We start from the raw sequence: 15,297 nt of genomic DNA, 5'->3' as shown, positions 1-15,297 counted from the left end.
CATCCGCTGATGACTCCCCAATTCGTATCTCTTCCTCACAACCTCATATATCCAGCTGCTTTGTCAGCACCTCCTTTGTGGATGTTGAATAGATCTCTCAAACTTAATCCAAGCCGAGCTTCTGATCTTCACCCCCACATGCTTCCCACACGTAATCTTTCCCATTTTAGGTGATGAGATTCACTCTTACTGGTTGCTCCGACCAGAAAACTTGGGTTCCATCTTTGACTCCTTTAGGGAATTGTGCCGGCTCCACTTTGTACGTGTACCAAGTCTCGTATCGCTCCTCCACTGCCCTGCTGGTCCCGATCACCATCTTCTTGTTTGTTTGTTTGTACCACTCTGATAGCCTGCCAGGTTTTCCTGTTTCCGCTGTCGTCTCCTCTACAACAGCCTCAGCACAGCAGCCAAAGAAATGGTTTGTTTTGTTTTGTTTTGTTTTGTTTTTTTTAATTTTTTTTTCAACGTTTATTTATTTTTGGGACAGAGAGAGACAGAGCATGAACGGGGGAGGGGCAGAGAGAGAGGGAGACACAGAATCAGAAACAGGCTCCAGGCTCCGAGCCATCAGCCCAGAGCCTGACGTGGGGCTCGAATTCACGGACCGCGAGATTGTGACCTGGCTGAAGTCGGACGCTTAACCGACTGCGCCACCCAGGCGCCCCAAGAAATGGTTTTAATATCTAAGTCAGATCATGACACTTGCTCTCTTTTACTTCCTCCAGTAGCTCGCCATCACACACAAAGTCAGGGTCCTCGAGTGCCCTCCAAAGAGCTACCTGGTCGCTCGCCCTCCCCCTCCAGTTTACCTTTCAAATTTCCGCTTTATCTGTTCTCCCTCTTACTCCCTGTGATCTGGCTGTACTGGCCTCCTGGAACATGTTGGACATATTTCTGCCTTCAGGCCTTTGCACCGGTTATTCCTCTGCTAGGAACAAGCTTGCCCTACATTTCTTCATTTGCCACTCCCTCACTTCCTGCAAGTCTTTGCTCAGATGTTGCTTTCTCATTGAAGCCTACCCTGACCTCCCTATCTAAAATTATAGTACCCACCACACTTCTGCTGGCCTTGCCCCAGCTCTGCTCTCCCAAAGTGTTTCTCTCCTAACACATGATTTAATTTCCATACACTATTTGTCTGCCTTCCCCCTCTAGAAAGTTAACTCCACAAAAGTGGGGAGATGTTTGTCTGTTTTGTTCACCGATACAACCCAAATGTCTAGAATAGTTCCTTATCCAGAAGGGATAATCAGTAAATATTCGATGGACGAATTTCACGGATGAAGGAATCCAGGCACAACATGGTTAACTTGACTAAACGAGTAAGTGGAGGAACTGGGATTTGCTTCCAGGCGCTTTGTCTCCACAGTCAGTCTTCTTCACCATACACTGCACTGCCTCTCACGTTAGGCATGTTGTGAATTGGCAGGTGAAAAGACGACCAAGAATGAAAGGCGAACTATTTGATAATCATGAGTGGAAGAGGGAACGTTTTGTGGAAGGAGAAAAACAGATGCAGTACCAAAGCAGTAACTACTTTAAAACACTTGTATCATTTGCATCACATTATGAAATTGTACACTGATTTCAGTAAATACTCTTTGTACATTTTTGCCTTTGTACATGCTAGTTTTGGGAAAACCTCCTCATCTTTACATATTAAATTCTGTAGTTACACTGCAAAGCCTTCTCGGGCCCACTTTTTCTTCCCACCAAAAACCTGAAAATAATTTTTTCCTCATCTAATTACTCATTGGGCTTAATCTGCATCTGAGGGCTTTTATCAGATTGAATAAGAAGTACAGTTCATTTGGTACCAGTTCTACTAGACTGGAAGCTTTTTTTTTTTTTTTTTTTTTTTTAATTTTTTTTTCAACGTTTATTTATTTTTGGGACAGAGAGAGACAGAGCATGAACGGGGGAGGGGCAGAGAGAGAGGGAGACACAGAATCGGAAGCAGGCTCCAGGCTCTGAGCCATCAGCCCAGAGCCCGACGCGGGGCTCGAACTCCCGGACCGCGAGATCGTGACCTGGCTGAAGTCGGACGCTTAACCGACTGTGCCACCCAGGCGCCCCAAAAAAACATTTTTTTAAAAAAAAGGAAAAATTACAAGAATCCCACCTCTATGAGCCTACATTTATTTTTTTTTCAACGTTTATTTATTTTTGGGACAGAGAGAGACAGAGCATGAACGGGGGAGGGGCAGAGAGAGAGGGAGACACAGAATCGGAAACAGGCTCCAGGCTCCGAGCCATCAGCCCAGAGCCCGATGCGGGGCTCGAACTCACGGACCGCGAGATCGTGACCTGGCTGAAGTCGGGCGCTTAACCGACTGCGCCACCCAGGCGCCCCTAGACTGGAAGCTTTTAAAGGCAGGGTTTGTAACAGTGTTCGTTGTAAACCATGTACTTAGATGTCAGTGGTGGTTAATTGCAGCTTTTTTTTTTTAACGTTTATTTTACGTGACAGAGAGCACACATGCATACACGTGAGTGGGAGAGGGGAAGGCAGGGAGAGGATCCCAAGCAGCCTCCATGCTGTCAGCACAGACCCTGACACGGTGCTTGATCTCACGAGCCGTGAGATCATGACCGGAAGTGAAATCGAGTGTCAGGCGCCCTGTGGCTGTCTTTTGAATACAAACACATCGGTAGTAGAAGAGGACCATGTCGGGTTGGAGACAGAAGGAGACGTCTGTACCCAGACTCAGTTTCCCGCAGGACAGGAGGAGCTTCAACTTCCCACAGATCCTGAGATCACAAGGTTCTGGGCGGTGCTTGCTTCTCCCAGACAACTGCGTGATCAGCCGGCATCTCAAATCCAGAAGACCTGGTACCCTAACTGTCTGATTATCCTCTATTGTGTGTCGAGCAGAACACCCAGGCCTTAACCACTTCTCCATGGGAAGACCCTGGCCTTTTCCATTTTCTTCATTAAAGCCCATTCTTTAAACTAAGCCATATCTGAAGTTTGTTCTGAGCTCCTGGCATAACAGATGGTGACCTTGATAGGTATTGACCACAAAGGAGCCCAGCTGGCGTGATACAAGCCCTGGGAGTGGCCAGAGCAAAGGCAGAGGCAGGTGTTTCCAGTTGACTTAATTTGGTATGCCTCGTTCATCTTGTTTTTGCTTCTTCGAATGGAATTCTTTTTTGTTGTTGGAAGTTTTATTTTTTTAATGTTTATTTTTGAGAGAGAGACACACCAACTATGAGCAGGAGAGGGGCAGAGAGAGAGAGGGAGACACAGAATCGGAAGCAAGCTCCAGGCTCTGAGCTGTCAGCACAGAGCCTGACGCAGGGCTCGAACCCATGAACTGTGGGATCATGACCTGAGCCGAAGTGGGACGCTTAACTGACTGAGCCACCCAGGCGCCCCTCTTTGAATGGAATTCTTAAGTTTGTGATAATAGAATTTCAGTATAACCACTCTAATTGTGAAATGTGTGAGTTCTAGAGAAAAGGAACTATGTCTTGCTTATTTTTATAACTCCGGCACCTAGCACAGTAGATGTTTATTCAGTGAATTTGTATTACAAATGAGTAAAATGACATAATTATCTTCATAGAATATATTTTTCCTTTTCCAGATGAAAATTTTGTCATTTCATCTGCTATTATATACTGAAAAGGAATTGTTTTTACTTTGGTACGCTCCTGGTTTTAGATCACTTAGTAATGGAGTAAGAAAGGTTAATCTGGCTGTAGTGCACGGGGTGAATACGGGAAAGGTTAGATGTGAAACCTTGAAGGCTAGTACAGCACTTGTATTTAGTGATACAGTGAATGGAGCAAGACTTGTGCAAAGTCCTAGTCTCGCAAGCCCATGGTTGCCTTCCAGGTGCCTGTGCTGTTTGTAACACCAAGTAGCTGCCCTAGAATTACTGTCTACTTGTGTGTCTCCCACCAGCCCTCAGTCCTTGAGAGCAGAGACTCTATCCTGTTCATTATTATATCTCTAGTTCCCAGTACATGGCAGCCAGGGAATAAATATTTATTGAATGAATTAGTTTGAGGGACAGATAAGAAATGTGTAGACATTTGAAGATCAACCCTTAGAGTTTGGAGTTGCCAAATATCTAGTGAATGGTAGAGCCAGGATTTGAACCTTGACCCTTACAAACTCAAAGCTCTATGCTTTACTGCCTTTTCAGAGTTAAACCTTGCGCTTATAGGTGTTTATATGAAAACATATGACCATATGAGGTTATATTTGATATATTTCAAGTTTAGAACATCTTACAATTCTCTAGTAACTTCTAGGAGGATAGTGAAAAATAACTTTATTTGGAGTTGCTGTAATTGATTTTAAGTTTTCTTCCTGTTTTAGGAAAATCTAAAGCAAATAAAAGAGCAGATAGAAGATCATAAAAAACGAATAGAGAAGTTGGAAGAATATACAAAAGCATGCATGTGGGTACAGGGGAAATTCTTGTGGCTTTCTTGTGTCTCGAGGGTCTGGTATATTTGGGTTATATCTGTGAAATGAAAGCTTCCACTGTATCATAATGTTCTCCTGCGGTTTTTTTCTTTTTTAAAAAAATGTTTATTTGTTTTGAGGGGGGAAGGGGCAGAGAGAGAAGGAGAGAGAGAGAATCCCAAGCAGGCTCCATACTCAGCATGGAGCCCAATGTGGGGCTCGATCCCATGACTGCAAGATCACCACCTGAACTGAAATCAAGAGTTGGACATTTAACCAACTGAGCCATCCAGGGGCCCCTCACTCCTCCATTTTTTTCATTTCATTGTAGATAATTAAAAATTAGACTTAACCACATAAGTAAATACACTATTTAAGTTTTAAAATATAAACTTTCAAGTGATGAAACTTGAAATGTTGGTATTGATGTTTTATAATAAGTTATGTCACGATAGCTGGCATGACCTGATTATCCTCCCACTAAGATTTTTGTTTTTCATTGCCATTTACTTATTATTAAGCCCACAACGACTCCTCTGATTATAGTGATCTATCCTTACTTTCACTTTCTCAGTCTTCAGAAATGTGTATCTTCTGAACCAACAAAGAATGATCAAAATCTCTTTGCCCATGTCTGGTGCTAAGCTTATTTTATTGTCGTTTTCATCATTTAAAATTGATAAGCACTATTCCATTCCCCTACAGTGCCAGACCACAGTATGTTGTATCTTGCAATTAATTTTTTTTCTTTTTGCTAGTAACTTATTGTTATTGTTATGTAGGGATTGCTTGAAAGAGAAAAAACAGCAAGAGGAAACCCTAGTGGTTGAAATTGAAAACACAAAATCAAGAATGTCTGAAGTTAATGAAGAATTGAACCTTATTAGAAGTGAACTGCAGAATGCTGGAATTGATAACCATGAGGGAAAACGTCAGCAGAAGAGAGCAGAAGTTCTAGAACACCTTAAAAGACTTTACCCAGATTCTGTGGTAATTAGAAGTGAACAGTTAATTGAAACAAAAGGGCTAAGCTTTCTTATTTGGGATTTAAAAAGTTACCATTATTAGGAAGCAGAATTATTTCAGAAGTCTTTTAGTTTTGTGTTTAATTATTTGTATTTAAAATATAATAGTAGATAATTGTGACAAAATTTAACTTCCAACAGTGTCTAAAGATAAGTAATTATCTGAGAGAAACCTGGACATTAACAGTATGACCCAGAAAGTCTGAGTTAACGACCACTATCCCCCTATGTAGGTCACAACAGATCGCCTCAAGCCTCATGTTCTTCTTGGTTTTGTTTTGTTTTGTTTTGTTTTTAATATTTTCAGTTAACCTCAATGGCATGCTTTTGAAATAATGATGTTTTATTCTCTAAATCTGTGTATCCACTTCTGCTGATACATTTCATTAGCTGCAGGACAGCTCCGGTTGTTGGGGCATCAGCTTCACAGAATGACTTCCTCTGCTGTCGGGGTTGTGGTGTCTCACTCTCTGGTCATTAACACCAGGGGACACCGTGCAGTCCTTCTCTTAGGAGGGCCTGTTCTTAGCTTTTGGCCCTGGCAACCTCTTGAACTGTTTTGAAACTGGTCTTGACTTCTAGGTAGTGATGGGGGAGGAATAAGGCTGGGTCACACAATCCTTTCCCCCAGTACCAAACAAAATGACGAAACTAGTTTTAAAAAGTAGTTCAACAACCGAAAAAGGAACAGGGCTATTACATCTAATGCTGTAAACTTCAGAAAATGGTGATAGTCCATGATTTAAAAAAAAAAAGAAAAAAAATTGAACATTTCTTGTTCTTAACTCTGCAGAAGGAAAACTGACAAATTCCTGAGAATTCTCACCTAGTATCCCTTAATCTAGCAACAAGTAAACACAAGTATATACGTGTGTGTGTGTGTGTGTGTGTGTGTGTGTGTGTGTGTATGTATGTGTGTATATATATTATATATATTTGTTTCCTTCTGATTCAAAACTAGTGGGTCAGGAAACATAAACCTCTGATGTTCTTAGATGGAAGTAAAGGCCAATTCAAAACCCTGTACCCAAAATATGGAATTTTCCCTCCTCCCCCGAGGCAGAGGAACCTTGGTATTGGATATTAATTAAAAACTCAGAAGAAAGAGCAAAGCTCAAGTATTCAGACAAAAGATCTACACAGCCTCAACTCCGCTCTCACTTGCCCCTATCCTCCATGCCATTAGGTGATAGAAAACAGCCCAGAAAATACTGAGGAGATAAAACAGAAAATACCTAATTTAGTCCACCACTTGGTGCTCTCAGTTGTAGGTGAGGCAATCAGGAAAGTTATCCACCACAGCAACTTAAAGGTCTGAACAGAGCTGCCCACGTAAGCAAGTTGAAAAGAATCAATACAACAGCTGTAGGTACATGCAATAATAAAAAGAAAGAGTAATTTAAAAAGCATTTAGAATGGGGCACCTGGGTGGCTCAGTTGGTTAAGCGTCCAACTTTGGCTCAGGTCGTGATCTCACAGTTCGTGGGTTCAAGCCCCATGTCGGCCTCTGTGCTGATATCTTGGAGCTGGGCCCTGCTTCAGATTCTGTGTCTCCCTCTCTCTCTGCCCCTCCCCTGTTCACGCTCTGTCTCTGAAAAAAATTTTAAATAAAATTTTTGAAAAAGCATTTAGGAGTCAAAGAGGCTAGTCTGGAAGAAGGTTACTGAACAAAATCCCCCTTAAGTATGGTGTGCTGTGGATAATTTAGTAAGAGCTTGAATTCATAAAACCAGATTCACATCTGAGCTAAAACAAAATAAAAAGTAAAACATAGAGCCAAGAAAACAAGTCAAGAACAAATATTATTGCTGAACCAATAAGTAAATTGCAAGTAGCAAGGAATGGGTTATGTAGCTGAAAGTCAAATGACTGACCTGGAAGTAAGGTTTGAGTTAATCACAGGTTGAGTGGAGAAGAAAAATACAAACAGCAAGATAATGAATATTAAAGACAACGATGCCCTATCATAAAGCAATTGGTGTTCCTGAAATAGAACCTATTAAATGAAGAAAGAGTAGAAAGATGTAAAATTGAATCTTCAGATTTTCTAGGGAGCAGTGATGATACGGGACGGTTGATATGCTGACACTTTCTAGTAAAGTTTTTGATTTTCAGTCTAATTACTTCTTGGCCATTCATCAGATCTCATATAACACTTCTTCATAGGAAGACTTCCCTGGCTTCTCCAGTCAACCTGGTCCCTGTTACACGCGCTCAGAATACTTTGTGTTATCACAGTGTATATTATTCCTCTATTCTGTGCATGCTTGTAATTCTCATTTATATCTTCTCTACTGGACTGAAAGCCTTGTAAGGTCACTTGTTCAGTGATGGTCACACAATTTCTAGCTCAGTAAACTGCATGTAGCAGGCACCTCATAGATTCTTATTTAATACTCAGAGAGTGGATGAGTTACCGTGGCTTTGTGAAGCATTTCAATACCTTGGTAAGGCTAGTCTCTCCTCATTACTCTTTTTTTTTTTTTTTTAATTTTTTTTTTCAACGTTTATTTATTTTGGGGACAGAGAGAGACAGAGCATGAACGGGGGAGGGGCAGAGAGAGAGGGAGACACAGAATCGGAAACAGGCTCCAGGCTCTGAGCCATCAGCCCAGAGCCCGACGCGGGGCTCGAACTCACGGACCGCGAGATCGTGACCTGGCTGAAGTCGGACACTTAACCGACTGCGCCACCCAGGCGCCCCTCCTCATTACTCTTAAATGAAGCGTGGCACACCTAAATGGATACTTCCTAATTAAACCTATGTCCATTTGAATGAGACAGTGTTCAAATATGATATTTATAGTTCTGTAAAATTAGTTTATGGTCCATTATGCTCTGTGACATTGAAAAACAGTGAATTATTTGTCCCTCAGTAATGTGTTTGTTTTCTCCTGTTTTGAAACCTGCTAAGTTTGGAAGACTGCTTGACCTCTGCCACCCTATTCATAAGAAATACCAACTGGCTGTTACTAAACTTTTTGGTCGCTACATGGTTGCCATTGTCGTAGCCTCCGAAAAGGTGGCAAAAGATTGTATTCGATTTCTGAAGGAGGAAAGAGCTGAACCGGAGACATTCCTTGCTCTAGATTACCTTGATGTAAGAGACTTGTAATGTTTATTACTTAGTGGTGACAAAATCTTGTCTTTAAAGCATGTCTTTATTGCCTAAAACTAGGCAGCGATAGGAAAAAAGTCATAGCTTGAATGCCTGTTAGTCACTCAAATGGCTGGTGTTAGAGTATTGGTAGGCAAAGCATAGTAGTTCTTGATTTAATATCATTTCTTTCTAATTTAGTTTTGCTGTAAGTGTACCTTGATGATTTTGAGGGCATGACTCTAGTGGTACACCACTCTGCCTGCTAGCCAGCAATGTATTTTGCTCTGTAGCAAACGGTAGGAACAGTTAAGACATATCAGTCTGTCCTTGAAATGCCAACCCCGGGTCTCAGTTGTTAAATATGCAATCACGTATTTACATACATCGCAGGAAACACATATCCGTCTTTTGGTAGAGCAGACAAAATTTGGGGCCTTATGTATTGAGAGGCCTTAGAGTATCCAGAGTAAATTCCTATAGCAGGAGGCTTGTCATTATCATAATTGACGTCCTTTACTGGTTTTTTGCCTCCTAGAGAAAATGCTCTGCTTGGTCCAGCTTTCAAGACCCTGAGCTGCAGGCAGTGTGTGTAGCGGTTAGAGCTTGTGCCCTAGACTTGGACTGCCCTGCACTTGACTCTCCGCGTTGTCTGTCATTAGTTCTCACCGGCTTGTTATAACCGTGAGGTCATACCTACCTGCTGTTTTCCAGTAATCATCGCAGACACTTTTTAAAAATCTGTTTACACACCCAGCCTAAAAGTCATGTCGAAAAAGGTCTGGAGGCTTTCATGGTCATTTAAGCCTAAAATGATTTTCAGAGTTCCATGATGTGCCACTCTCTTGACACATACGTAAATGGGTGTTATCTCCCATTAGATTTTCTCATTTTGAGAGCCTGGAACCCTGGTCAGCCATTGCTTTGGCCCAGCTGGCTGGTGGCAGAGTTGAATCTAGAAAGTGTATCTTCTGGCTTTTGCTCAAGTGTGTTTTCTTTAAATGTTACGTGGGCCAGTCAGTGGGATGTAGTTTATCAGGTTCTTGTCAAATTTTATTGCATATAAGTTCATTCTGTTAATTTTTTGCTGTCATGCTTATGTATGCTTTTTGAGCATGTACTAAATATTGCATTTTTATTTTAATGTATCTAATATAACAAGTATTTTTTAACCTTTCAGATCAAGCCAATCAATGAAAGACTGAGGGAGATTAAAGGCTGTAAAATGATGATTGATGTCATAAAGACTCAGTTTCCTCAGCTGAAGAAAGTAATTCAGTTCGTGTGTGGAAATGGCCTTGTCTGTGAGACTGTGGAGGAAGCAAGGCATATTGCATTCGGTGGACCTGAAAGACGGAAAGTAAGAGGCTTAGATCACACCTTGGGATAATTTGAAGCAGTATTTATAAGACTAATAACATACTATACACACAAATATATATATATATATATATATATGCTCATATGCTCTCTTTTAGAAGGAAAACTAACAGAACCTAGGACAGTTACGGCTTCGGTGATTGTTAAAATGTCTCGTTGAATTTTCAAAGAATTAATTTCTGTAGTATTCCCTGTTATCATAAATTATATTTTAGAAATTAGATCTATTGTAATCATAGCCTAACGCAGTTAATTTTTTTTTTTTTTTTTTTTTACCTGACATGCAGTAAATGTCCTTGGTGCATCTCTGACTTTCCTGGCGTTTCATATATCATACATGTGTTTCTGGATACCGGGAAAAAGGTTTTAGGGGCTTATATTTTATATTAATTCTTCCGTAGCTCAACGCAGACATTGTCCTTTTACACATTCACGGTTTTGGCACACTTGAAGTTCTAAGGATAGCACAATTGAAATGAGCTTACTGAATGCTAATCTCAAGAGGATGATTTTTATTTAAAAAATACCGTTTTACTCAGTTGAATAATTTATATTTAGTTAAGCAGTGTTAAATTCCTCAAATTATCTGACATAGGGTTTTTTTGAACTACATTTGTTATGAATTATAACATAGAGTCTGAGAGCATAAGCTATGAGGTAAGACCAGTGATGCTACTTAGTATTTAATGATACACCTTCCAGAGAGTTTCTACACATCTAATTTTATCATTTAAAATTGGAGAAATAATAGTACCCATTTCGTAGGGCTAGAGGGCCAAATTAAGTAATAACATGCAAAATGCCATTTCAGTGCCTAGCAAATAGCTCTCAAAAAGTGCCAGTTACTTGTTTATTTAGTACTAAGCTAATTTACACATCAGATCTGGAATGTCCAGAATTGCAAATTAATACAAAATAGGCTATTGTCACGAGAAGTAGGAATTTCCAGTATTGAGTTTATTAACTTACCTAACATGATTAATTTCTCACACATTTTAGTACTTCTTTCAGTAATCGTAACTTGATCACTGTCATTGACTTCTACACATTAAATTTAAGGAGGTATCATGAGTGAGCTACTAAGATATTTTGCTACCTATTTATACTACAGTCGATTTTTGTATGTTTGTAAAATTGATTTTGAAGATTTGTATGGTCAATTTAAAGAGGTCACATGAAGATAAGACTGTTTATTCTTTCATTCAACGAACTTTCACGGCCCTGTATCTTGTTCACGCCTTACTCCTCTAGGCTGTCTCTCATTCTTTTCATTATTTCAAAACTTTAATTAGCTTCATTTGTCTTACTTGTATCTTAAGTATATTTCAGGGACTTTATCTTCTTCCTGTTCCACTTAAAGAATTTTCTGTGTAGACGTCACATTTCACAGAAAATGTCTTCAATGTGTGCTTTTGGTTTTCCGTGGACTTGATATCTTTCTACAGACTTGATATTGGGTTTAAAATGTTTTTAAATTCAAATACTGCAAGTGACGTCACAAAATGATATTTGGGCTAGTTTATAATCTACACAGTATATATGAACTACATCATATAAGTTATAGCAGTTCTGCTAGCTATAGTTTGGTCATCAAGATTTTTATGATAACTCAATTTCTAAATATTTTTAAATTTATATAACAACATTTTAAAATCTGGACTCTCTTTAAATGCATGCGATTATTCCATCCATTCCCCTTAACCAGAGAAACAATAATAATTTGTTTCCTTTCCCATAAGTTGGGTGACTTACTTTAAAAAGTATATGGAGGGGCGCCTGGGTGGCGCAGTCGGTGAAGCGTCCGACTTCAGCCAGGTCACGATCTCGCGGTCCGTGAGTTCGAGTCCCGCGTCAGGCTCTGTGCTGACAGCTCAGAGCCTGGAGCCTGTTTCCGATTCTGTGTCTCCCTCTCTCTCTGCCCCTCCCCCGTTCATGCTCTGTCTCTCTCTGTCCCAAAAATAAATAAACGTTGAAAAAAAAAAAAATTTAAAAAGTATATGGAAAGATATATTTATGTTTTTAACATGGTTAGCAAAAACAGACCCAGAAAACTGTCATTAGCTAGCTAGTAATTTGTGAAAAGATCATTTTTCCAAAAATTATGCACATTAAACAAAATAAAATGCAGGCTACAGTAAATTGAAAAAACTGGGTACCAGGGCGCCTGGGTGGCTCAGTCGGTTAAGTGTCCAACTTCAGCTCAGGTCACGATCTCACGGTTCGTGAGTTCGAGCCCTGCATCGGGCTCTGTGGCTGACCACTCAGAGCCTGGAGCTCCTTCGGATCCTGTGTCTTCCTCTGTCTCTGTGCCACTCCCCACTCTCTGTCTCTCTCTCAAAAATAAATAATAAACAGTAAAAAAAAAAATTTAAAAACTGGGCACCATCTAGAACAGAACATAATTGAATCTAAATTTCATACCTTATATCAGAATATATTTCAGATGGATTCAAAATATAAATGCGAGAAATGAAACTGTAAGTCTACTAAGAGAAAGCATGGGGGCTTTTTTTTTTTTAATTTTTTTTTCAATATTTTTTATTTATTTTTGGGACAGAGAGAGACAGAGCATGAACGGGGGAGGGGCAGAGAGAGAGGGAGACACAGAATCGGAAACAGGATCCAGGCTCCGAGCCATCAGCCCAGAGCCCGACGCGGGGCTCGAACTCACGGACTGCGAGATCGTGACCTGGCTGAAGTCGGACGCTTAACCGACTGCGCCACCCAGGCGCCCCTTTAATTTTTTTTTAATGTTTATTTCTGAGAGAGAGACAGAGCATAAGTGCGGGAGGGGCAGAGAAAGAGGGAGACACGGAATCAGAAGCAGGCTCTAGGCTCTGAGCTGTCAGCACAGAGCCTGACACGGGGTTCAAACCCACGAACCACGAGATCATGACCTGAGCCGAAGTCAGTCGATCAACCCACTGAGCCACCCAGGCGCCCCGGGGCTTTATTCTTAATGTCAGAGATAGTAAGACCTTTTCACTATGACAAGAAAAACCCCAAAGCCATAAAAGATGGGTAAATTCACATAAAAAATTCTGCATGGCACAAACCACAAGCAAAATCAAAAGACATGGCAAACAGGGATAATATTTGCAGCTCAGAGTAAAGAGCAAATTTTCCTATAAATCGATGGAAAAAAAGAACACAAAGCAGAAAAATGGATGAAGGATTTGAACAAGCGTATTGTCGTGAAAGGAAATATAATTGCTCTTATATGTGAAAACTCATTCTCCCTTCATATGGGAAATGCCAACTAAAACTGCACTCAATGCTTTTTCACCTGTCGGGTTGATAAACATTGGAAGGTTTGCTAACACCGTGTGAGGAGAGAAACGCTTCCATCCCCTGCTCTGAGAGTATAAAAGTCCTATCAGCTCCGCGAAGGGCCGTTCTAGCAGTTGTACTTGTTAGGAACTTCACACACAGATGAACTCACATGTACATGAAATGATTTATTTATTGAACCATTCTGTGTAACAGGAAAAATGGGAAACATTCCAGACAAGACTAATTCAATGAAAGTAGTGTGTCCATAGAATGGAATACTGATAATGTGCAACCTTAAATAAGAATGAAGTCCTTTGTGTACAAGTATGAGACCACCTCCAAGATCTATTCGGTTTTTTAAAAAAGTCATATGTAGACTAGTGTGTAGTGTGTTACCATGTGTGTAAAACACTGGGGAAATAAGAGATGTTTGCATGCATGTGTTTATGCAAGAACATTCTGGGAGAATGCGTAAGAAAATCACATCACTGATAACCTCTGGGGAGGGCATGTGGGTGGTAGGGGCCAGGGAAATTTTTCACTCTACAGTCTTGTATCTTTTGGATTTTGAATTCAGTGAATGTCTTTTCCATTCAGAAATAAAATGTTAAAGTATATTATTTTTCATACCACTGAAAGGGAACGTTAAAAATATGTAGAATCTGCATAACACAAAAATTTATGGGAGAATCTACCTTAGCAGTTTATAAGACTGAAACGCTATTCTTGAAACAGTTGAAGCTGATTCGGTGGATTGGTTGGTAATCCTGCAGAATAAGTGTTTAATGCCTAAGAATTTTTTTCTAGCACATACTCTCTAGAAGTTTCATTTAGTGTTATTTAAAAATTCCTCCCACTCTTCTGTCATGAAATTCCAACTGTGCCAGCCAAGGTATTTTTCAGGAATGTGACCCCTGACTAGGATTACTACCCTGACCAACTAATGTAAGATTTAAGTTAAGGAAATTGCCGGCTGGAAGTTATAATTATAGTCCTCTGGAATAGGAATTTGACTGTAGATCAAATGAAAATAGGTTGTTGGAGATAACGTTTACCTTGTGAAGAAATAAGTTATTTTAATAAACCTAGAAACTATTAAAACAAGTAAGATTCATAATTCTGTGATTGGTGCTCACAATGTTTTTGGAATTCAAGGAAGTGTATAACATGGTGGGTGAGAACACGGGGATAGATGTTCGACTGACTTGGGCTTTGGTCCCTGTGTATGGCCTTAGGCAAGTTACCTAATATCTTTTGGTCCCTATCTGTACAATGGAAATAGTATCTACTTAATGGGGTTGTGAACATAGAACTAAACAGCATCTCTGTACTGTGCCGAGCACGTTATATGCAGTAGTAAACCGTTGTAGTAACAACAGCAGCAGCCAACCAAGCAATGAAGTAAAAAGAGCCTCAGAAAACTACCCCTGCTCAAAGAGGAGAAGTTGACTTGTAGCTGGGAAGAGGGCGCTGGCGTTGTACTCCCATGCACGATATGGCAGATTCTCGTTAGCGCAGAGCTCTTTGTGCCCCTCTCCACGCCAGCCCCGGTGAGGTTTTTCCTCACTGTTATGTTTGGCTTTTGTATATCAGATATACAAGTTAATAAATGTGCAATTCAGAGATTTGGGAAAATAGAGCTCAAAAAGGAAAATGAAAGCCATCCCTAACTTGTCTCCTAGAGTTACCAGAGAAAATGTTCGGACATACCACCTATGTTAAAATTTTTTTCATTGTTTATCTGAGATTCACATGTAACTGGGTGTGCTGCTTCTCTCTTTGCTAAATCTGGCAACCATACCCTAGCAAGCTCTAGTGCGTCCTATGGTATATAAGCCATATGTTTAGGAAGCAGTTCTATCATTCTTAACTTTTGTAAGTATTGTTTTTACATGTTTAATGGGGTCTTTACTATAAAATCAAATAGATATTTACTTAATTTTTCTCATGTTTTTTGGTTCTGAATTTTAATCTTAATCTGAAATTTATTTTGATGTGTATCATTAGGTATAGGTATTAGCTTTTTCCCCCTAAATGGTTAATTACCTATCCCAATATCATATATTGAATAATTTTTGTTTTTCTGCTTGCTTAACTGAATT

The 15,297-nt window shown here is 40.1% G+C and overlaps 1 protein-coding gene across 5 annotated transcripts in view; it reads left to right on the top strand.

Annotated features, from left to right (window-relative positions):
* SMC1B (structural maintenance of chromosomes 1B) overlaps nucleotides 1–15,297 on the top strand; it is a 78,361-nt gene that overhangs the window by 24,965 nt on the left and 38,099 nt on the right. For all 5 annotated transcript variants that reach the window (XM_047866769.1, XM_047866771.1, XM_047866774.1 and 2 more), the window contains 4 exons: nucleotides 4,331–4,413; nucleotides 5,203–5,410; nucleotides 8,360–8,545; nucleotides 9,723–9,902. In XM_047866769.1, coding sequence (XP_047722725.1) covers nucleotides 4,331–4,413; nucleotides 5,203–5,410; nucleotides 8,360–8,545; nucleotides 9,723–9,902 — 657 coding nt within the window. The remainder of the gene's footprint in view (nucleotides 1–4,330; nucleotides 4,414–5,202; nucleotides 5,411–8,359; nucleotides 8,546–9,722; nucleotides 9,903–15,297) is intronic.

Source organism: Prionailurus viverrinus, chromosome B4 (assembly GCF_022837055.1).
Source record: "Prionailurus viverrinus isolate Anna chromosome B4, UM_Priviv_1.0, whole genome shotgun sequence".
In the NCBI taxonomy this organism is placed as follows: domain Eukaryota; kingdom Metazoa; phylum Chordata; class Mammalia; order Carnivora; family Felidae; genus Prionailurus; species Prionailurus viverrinus.
The sequence above is the reverse complement of the archived record's forward strand: the minus strand, read 5'-3'. Positions and strand labels throughout refer to the sequence as shown.